Source organism: Galendromus occidentalis, unplaced genomic scaffold, assembly GCF_000255335.2.
Source record: "Galendromus occidentalis unplaced genomic scaffold, Mocc_1.1 scf7180000077520, whole genome shotgun sequence".
In the NCBI taxonomy this organism is placed as follows: Eukaryota; Metazoa; Arthropoda; class Arachnida; order Mesostigmata; family Phytoseiidae; genus Galendromus; species Galendromus occidentalis.
Genome location: NW_003805508.1, coordinates 47,433 through 55,432, shown reverse-complemented (window position 1 = coordinate 55,432; position 8,000 = coordinate 47,433). Strand labels below are relative to the sequence as shown.

Genomic DNA, 8,000 nt, shown 5'->3' with positions numbered 1-8,000 from the left:
CTAAGGGACTTGACCATGAAAGGTTGACGAATCGTAAAGCTCTTAATCCGGAAGAGAGCATCGATCGTGCTATTCCGATAGAGATAGAATGCTTGATCCGAAATCGAAACCCACAATATCGCGCTCTCTTAGAACAGCGACTCCCTCTTCGAATCGCGATAGCCAGCAAAATCGATAGACGTCACCGGGATGCAGTTCTTTTCGATCGGAAGGCAGAATTACCTCAAACTATCGCTTCACATGCTCGGTCCGTCGCTGCTGGAAGACTCTGGTCTGACAACCAATTCTTGCGCGAAAACCTTCATGATCGCCTTTGTGGGCCATATCGACCCAATTTCGCGAAGAGAAGCTTCCCTAGTTGAACCGGGCAGGAATGTTCGCCGCGCTTAGACCGCATGAATCGAAATTCCTCGAAAACTATGGAACGACTCGGTCACGCTCGTTCGGAGAATGTATCACGTGACATCATCGTAGCCGAAGGCCACCGGAATCTTTTCTCCGAGGGGATGACGCTTGGTATCCAACCCGTAGGCTGTTGCAGGATAGCAGGATCTACGTGCGGGTCCTGGGTGTACCTTACGCAAATTTTCTCCGACATTGGGGGCCGATGTCCTCATTCTCCTTTACGAGTGGTTTCGATGTTGTATTTTGCGAGAAGCCCCTGTCGGCTGCAAGGGCATGGGATTCGAATCCTAATGGACCCTCGAGTAGAGAGATGCGCGTGCTGGATCACTCGTGCGTGCTGAATGTGGGTGCAGAGGACGAGTGCGCGTGATTGCCAAACTGCGCCGACCAGGTTACCTGCGATCGGAGGTGCAGCGATGCCAAAGCTGGAGGCAACATTTCCCAAAGGAAGAAGCCAAGTCCCACGGCAGAGATCTGCACATGTAGTCACAAGCGGCTAGTGTCGAACGGGTGAACCGCTTGTCGGGGATTCGATTAGCGGCTCGGAAAGTCTTTCACAATGGGGGGCAATCTCGGAGTCGCGGGATCATCACAAACTCGTACCTCGCTCATATCGTCACATGAACTCAAAACGTTCAAACGGAAAAAACGGCGAGGAGCCGACCTGTTCGACGTGATGGGCAAGCCGTGCTGGTCCACGCCGTTGCCCGAGATCCAAATCACCGAGCCTCCGTGGGGAGAAGATGAAGCGTACGATGACGCTTTCGCCGGTATGTCGCTATCGTAATCCGTTGCCTCAGATCCCCTATCTGTCAGGAGGCTCGCCTCAATTCCGATAAGTACTCAAAGAATTCAGTTCAAGCACTGGCCCGCAGTCGTAAGCGGAAATTATTAACGGCGTTAAACATCCACGCACGTCGGATTTGATAGACGACGATTTTCGTTCGAACACCGACTCTTCAATCTTCGCCGAGAGCAGCTTACAATCGAAAGACCTTGAAACGTCGTCGACTCACATGCTTCGCCCGAGTGCGTGACTAGCCCACGTTTCTTTCCCGAAAGTGAAGTCGGCGTGGTTGAGGCCCGCCTTGTCCACTTTCCGGCTGGATACCGCGCATAAATATTCCTAATAGCTTAGTTAGCTGTAGAGAGTCTGCCTAAGAGGACTCGAGTGGATACAATGTTTACACTCACAATTGTTCGACCGATGCCAACCGAGCTTACCCAGATAGGGTGACACTTCGGTCGCGGGCGACTCGCTTGGCAGGCGGATGTTCGCTTCTTGTTTATATCCCTTTTCATGCCCCAAGTTTCTAACTTCTTTGAGAGAAGTAGAGATTGAGTTGCGTTCTCGTGGATGACTTTCTCTCCGGGACCGAATGCGCCTGAACAGTCGTGGACACCGAAATTTGCGAGGGGCCGCAAAAGCCTGAAAAGATCGTCACCGCGGAAGGCCGACACACGATTTTTTGTTTGACAAGCACTACATATCCGCTCAAGTCGCACCTCCCTCTTTTGCAGGACAAGATCAAGCATGGGTGACGTTAGCCACGAACGATACCTACGCCTTGGGTGCATTGGTACTCGGAGCTTCGCTGAGGAAAGCCGGCACGAGTCGACAGCTCGCGATACTCATCACCTCGACGGTTTCGCCTGCGATGAGAAAACTTCTGGAATCGTCTTTCGACCTCGTACAAGAAGTGAACCCTTTCGACTCCGAGGACGCTGCTCACTTGGCGGTCCTGAAGCGACCTGAACTTGGAATCACCTTCACAAAAATCCACTGCTGGACTTTGACACAGTACACCAAATGCGTTTTCCTCGACGCTGATACGCTCGTAAGCCTAATTTCCGTTTTCCTATGACGCCTCCTACGGGATTCCACGAGAGCGCATGGAATTCTTCGATATGACGCGTCCGTCAGCTCAAAGGAAGTATTTTCTTTTCAACAGATCTTGTCGAATTGCGACGAGCTTTTTCAACGCCCCGAGTTGAGCGCCGTTCCCGATGTGGGATGGCCGGACTGTTTCAATTCGGGCGTATTCGTTTTCGTGCCTTCGTTGAAAACATTCGAAGATCTTGTTTCGCTAGCCGATCGCGAAGGGAGTTACGATGGTGGAGATCAAGGTCTTTTGAACAGTTACTTCAGTGACTGGGCAACCAAGGATATCGCACGACACCTATCGTTCATCTACAACATGAACTCAAACGCATTTTACTCCTACCTCCCCGCGTTCCTCAAGTTTGGGCACAACGTCAAGGTACGTGGTCAAATTCATTACGATCAAATCAATCAGTGATTGAATTTTCATGCGACCACTTTCCTCTTTGCACCCTTGCGGATTCGTGGCTAAGGAGAAACTCCGAATCCACAGATCGTCCATTTCCTTGGGGCCCGGAAACCCTGGCATTACAGCTATAATTTATTGTCGAACCATGTCGACTGTGATTGCGGTCACTATCAACAACACCTGCAACTTTGGTGGGACATCTTTATGAGTCACGTTCAGCCGAGACTTTCTACGGACTGCGTACGTAGCACCTCGTAGCGGCTCTATGACTCGGAGATCGGAGATCAGATCCCTCGTTTCCGGACCTACATGCGAAGACTTCTCCGTCATGAAATTGAGTACTTGATGTTTTCGCAGGCGGGACTCGCTGGAGAAATGTCTAAACTAAGTATCAGAAGCGCAGAGGAGCTCCGTAGCTTCCCCGCAGACCAAATACTCGGTTCAGAGGGACGGCAGTTCGCATGGGAGCGCGGCCAGATCGACTACATGGGTGCAGATGCGTTTGCGAACATTCAGAAGAAACTCGATGCCGCGATGACTCCGAGCCAGGGTGAGTGAAGCGACCTGCAGATTTGAAGTGAATGGGAGACGAGAAGAGCCTCAAGCTGGCTTTCGGCGTCTGTTTTACTTTCGGCATTCCTACTCTGGTTCTATGATTTTCAAAGTATGCGAGACTTCATTAAAAATTGTCCCACGCCTTTCTGCGGCCCCTTCTTTGACTAGCCATGGCTTGAGCTACCTAATTCCTTGAGTTGTCATGTATGCGAGTTCAATAGAGTTTTTGGTTCGTTTTGCCAGTGATGTGGTGGAATCGGCCAGCGCCTCTCCCGGCCATCCAGGAAGAGGCCGCTGAAGACGAAGCTGCAGATCTGGTCGAAAACACGATTGTTACGTTCTTCACAACTGCATCCAGATCACGGTCTCCCCCGGCCAAAATTTTTCCCGCTTTACTGCCTCTATCTAATTTCGCTGCAGTCGATTATATCCAAGGATCTCAGCTATCTAATGGCTATCCCTTCGTCCCTCGCGGCGTCCTCGACGAAGATGATGTTCCGCTGCTCAAAACTCCGAATGTTCCTTTCCTTGAGCCGATTACCGGAGTGCCCAAAGACGTCAAAGCTAACCCTGACGTTGTTCCCTCACGCCTTCTTGTCGATGCGGCTGTCAACACCGACATTACTATGGACGACATTTTGTACGTACGCAGAGGAGAACGATTGAGACAACGCTGTGGAGGATCTGTCGTCTTTGATGACGACTTCCTACCGAGGGTAGGGAGAGGGTCACGAGGTACTCCCCTCTCGTGGGGAGTCGCAGTCACGGATCCGAGCCCTGCTACAATAGCGTCCACAGTTCAAAGCGCATCTTTTTCGACTAATCCGACCAGTTTTTGTACTCTTTCTTAAGCATACGGAGGCATGCAACACTATCGCCGCGATACTGTGTAGTGGTCGAAGGTGGAAAAAATATCTATGGCTGCCGTTTGTTAAGTTATCCGACGATTAAGGAACTGATCATTGTTGTCGCTGCTCCCCAATGTGAAGAACGAGTGAGATTCCAGAATGAACGAGTGGTCCATCCTCCGCACCATCGACCTCAAGTGCCAACTTGAAGACCCTTGCAGGTTCCGCCCCCTAGATCGCTTTGGAGTGGTTATGTGGTGTGGTGACTACCGATAAGACTACGAACTGCCCCTTAACACGAAACGCTTGATTCGCGGGGCAGCGATCATTCATCGCCGAATGGAGCTCCATGAACGAGCGTCATGAAGTCTTTGACTTTCAGCCGCTCCCCCTCCAGCAGAAATCGCCGCCCCGGCAGCAGTTCCGATAGCCCAGTCTTCTGTCCCACCAGCGCCTGAACAGAGTTCGACGCCTTCAGCTGCGGCTCCCACACCGGCTGCGGTTCCAGCTCCCACACCAGCAGCTGCTTCTATTCCTGCGGATTCTCCAGCTCCCACAGCGGTCAACGCACCTGCAGCGGCTCCGACTCCCGCCCCAGCAAAGGCGCCTGTAGCGGTGCCAGCTTCTGCACCAGCCGCTCCTGCCTCAGCACCAGCTCCTGCTTCGATACCTGCTGCCGCTCCTCCTCCGGCACCTGCTGTAGTTCCGGCTCCAGTCATTGCAGCGGATCCGGCTCCGGCACCAGCTGCGGCCCCGGCCCCGGCTCAAGCTGCGGCCCCGGCCCCGGCTCAAGCTGCGGCTTCTGCCCCGGCTCCAGCTGCTGCGGCACCTAGTCCTGCGCCCGCAGTTGTTCCCGCAGCGGCTCCAGCTCCTGCGCCTGCCCCTGCGGCAGCTCCGGCTCCTGTGCTGGCTCCTGCAGCAGCTCCAGCCAAAGAACAACAACCTCCTCAAGCTTAGGGATGAGTTTCAAGCGCGTTCGGCTATCTCGCTCGTTCGTGATGATTTTTCAGAGTTGGTTGGAAAGTCGTCAGAATCGACTACACAAAGAATTTTTACCCAAGCAGAGCCAACGAACCGTCGGCGTCGCTATTGGCGTCCATGACTGATATTTATTGCCAAAACAGGACTGGGCTCCTAGCTCGTCACTGATATTATCGGATCATTTCCTATCAATACGAAGCGAATACCCGGTCGACTCACTTCGAGTCAAGGATAGTCTCAATGCAGCTGGGGGAACATGCTCGCGGGAGCGATGCAATAAATGTTGATAAGCCACTTATAAAAAGGAACCGAACATTTGTCAAGTTCAATCACACTTCCAGAATCTCTCAGAACCTCGCGTGCCACAGCATCTCTGAAGATTGTTGGTCGCAATCGCGGGCCGGACGATGAGCATCAAGGAATCGATGGAAATAAGATTAACTATAGCAATTAAGAGAAATTATAAATGGAGAGTCACAGGACGGAATAGGTAATATAACAGGATAATACTGAATAAACAAATACCAGTGGGATGATCGATTGAGCGATTCTTTCGCTTCCTGCGTCGAGCATCGACCGATCTCGAGTCACATACCGAGGAAGACTCCAGAAAGCCCTTCGTTTGCATGGAGGCTCGGCGATTCCCGAGAAAGTTTCCCAATCAAGGGCGAGCTCCTCCTTGTTCGAAGAAGCTCACTTCTTATCCTATCAGATGAAGTTTGGGATCGGAATGAGTGAATCGGAATCATAGTTTTATTCATTTATTCTCTCTATGCATAGAGAACTCAGGGGCGATACGGAACGGGTAATCTCACAAGTGACAGATAACGTCGAGAAGAATGATGATCTGATTATTCCATCTAAGGATGATCAAAGCGAGAGCTGCCTGGAGCTAGGTATACAATTGAACGCATGACGGACCCCTATCCTCCGCAGAGGTTCCGAGAGCTTCTGTTACCCGCCGATGAAGGAGGCGGGACTGAAGAGGAATCATCACACGCAACCATCAGGGGAACTTGGGTTCATCATCCCTTCAATCACAGCGATGACCTGGATGATCGGAGGAAGTTCCGGGATCAAGGTTCTCCTCTCGCTCTTCTCCTCCTTTCCTTCCTCCTTCTTTCTCTCTACTCCTCCTCCATGGATCCATTGACCTGGAATAAAGTCGACGATGAAAACGAAGGTTTTCAACCGGAAGCATCCGATGCTCTGCATGAATAAACACGGCATTGAATCTATGGAATCGAGAGCGTTGTCTCTGACGTAGAGGACCCCGAATCGCTCCCCGCGACCTCCCTCCCCTTCTTAAGATTCGTCTCCGGATATAAAGGAGGCAACCAGCGACTGGTCATTGCCGATCTCGATCCCCTCAATCGGAGGATGGGCCGAGTGAATCCAGCTTCTTAATGCTTCGATGAAGAAGTTTAGAAATGTATAGAAATTCTTCGCATTTCCTACCTCTTGTCGAGCACAACTAAAAATTATCTTCGCCGGGGCTGCTCGACCTCTGCGCCGATGACAGGTTCGTGAAGCGTATAGATCTCCCCGCTCTCCTCTATCTTCATCCTAGATCGAGTATTCGGCATTTTCATTCACCGCGCGACTCTACATGCTCTGACTTCCTGGTGCTGTTGCTCAAGCGTTGAGATATTCGGGAGATTCACAGCGAAATGTTCGGCAGCGTAGACGGACCAGGTCCGATCTGAGTTATTGCTCAGGCCCCTTGGGATCTGCGAGGTGAGACGTCATGAGACGAAGTTGCGAGGGTTGCCACGACGATATCGCTCACCAATCGCGATAACTCCCGCCCACCATGACTCCAATCGACGGATACCGATTCCCACCTAGAGGGTGTCGAGTCCGAACATCTAGGATCAAATTGAGAGTCTCGCATTCACTCGGTGGAGCTATGCTCTTTTTTTCCTGATATGTGGTCGGACTCGCGTCAGCGGTGTAAGAATGTTGTTCAGCGACGACGTGGTACCGCAAAGTTGCTCGACGTGCCTACGACGAGCTCTACATGATGACTTGCTCCTACCATACTCTCTCGCGGAAGTCTCAACAGAACTGAAGATGACAGCTGTGACGCATATCTAGGTAGAATTATATGCTGCAATAAAGATGAGCTGACGGCTGTCGTGGAGTGGTCATAGATAGCGCTGAAGTGCGGGGGAAGTCTGACGTGAATCCATGTCTGGAAGCTCCACGGGCCGCAGCGGACACACACAAAGTTGAGAACCAACCGTCCATCGAGACGGTCAGACGACCACGACGGCTTAGGCGATTAAACCGAAATTCAGTTTCGTACTTTCCCGAGGCCAAACTGTGGCATCATATGGTGGCAGCGGAAACCAAGACAAGGATCAGCACGTTAAGAAGTGGTTCCAGACCGAGATTCCAGATCGCCCGCTCCAGCCAGCGACTCCGGATAACGGCGGAATCGCGCAAGCGGTCCGACAGAAGAACAGGAGAAATACGCAGCTCCCAGCAGCGTGCCCATCCATTGGCAAGCGTCGTCCGGCAGCTCAGACGTCAGAACCAGTCACGTTCCGTCCAGCGGCGATACCACGCAGTACAGCGGTGTCCAGAAAGCGGATTCTCCCCACAACCGACGGCGCGGCGACGGCTCACACCTGAGCCTCCAAGCCTGTTAGGCCTACCTACTGACGGCCGGTCGGCGGAATATCTCGCAAGCGCTACTGCTGGTTCGCACCCATGGCTGACGACCTGACCAATGCGCCGGCGGCGGAAACATCGGAAACATGTGACCCCCAAAGAGTAGGAACCAGGGGTACGGCGGCGGAGCGAGATGATATGAACGCGCAACTCATGATCAGGCGCACGCTCCGCACGCGCTTCACGAAGAAGACGAAAGAGTTGGAGGAGGCGATGCGTTATGAGACACCAAGTTATAGTGATT

At 52.4% G+C, this 8,000-nt stretch overlaps 1 protein-coding gene across 1 annotated transcript; it reads left to right on the top strand.

Moving 5' to 3' along the window:
* Nucleotides 1-964: 964 nt before the first annotated feature.
* On the top strand, nucleotides 965-3,386 carry Gyg (glycogenin 1). Its single transcript, XM_029112605.1, has 5 exons — nucleotides 965-1,175; nucleotides 1,927-2,243; nucleotides 2,358-2,666; nucleotides 2,781-2,936; nucleotides 3,054-3,386. Exons 1-5 carry the CDS (start codon nucleotides 965-967, stop codon nucleotides 3,252-3,254), a joined length of 1,194 nt encoding a protein of 397 aa, XP_028968438.1. The 3' UTR covers nucleotides 3,255-3,386.
* Nucleotides 3,387-8,000: the final 4,614 nt, after the last annotated feature.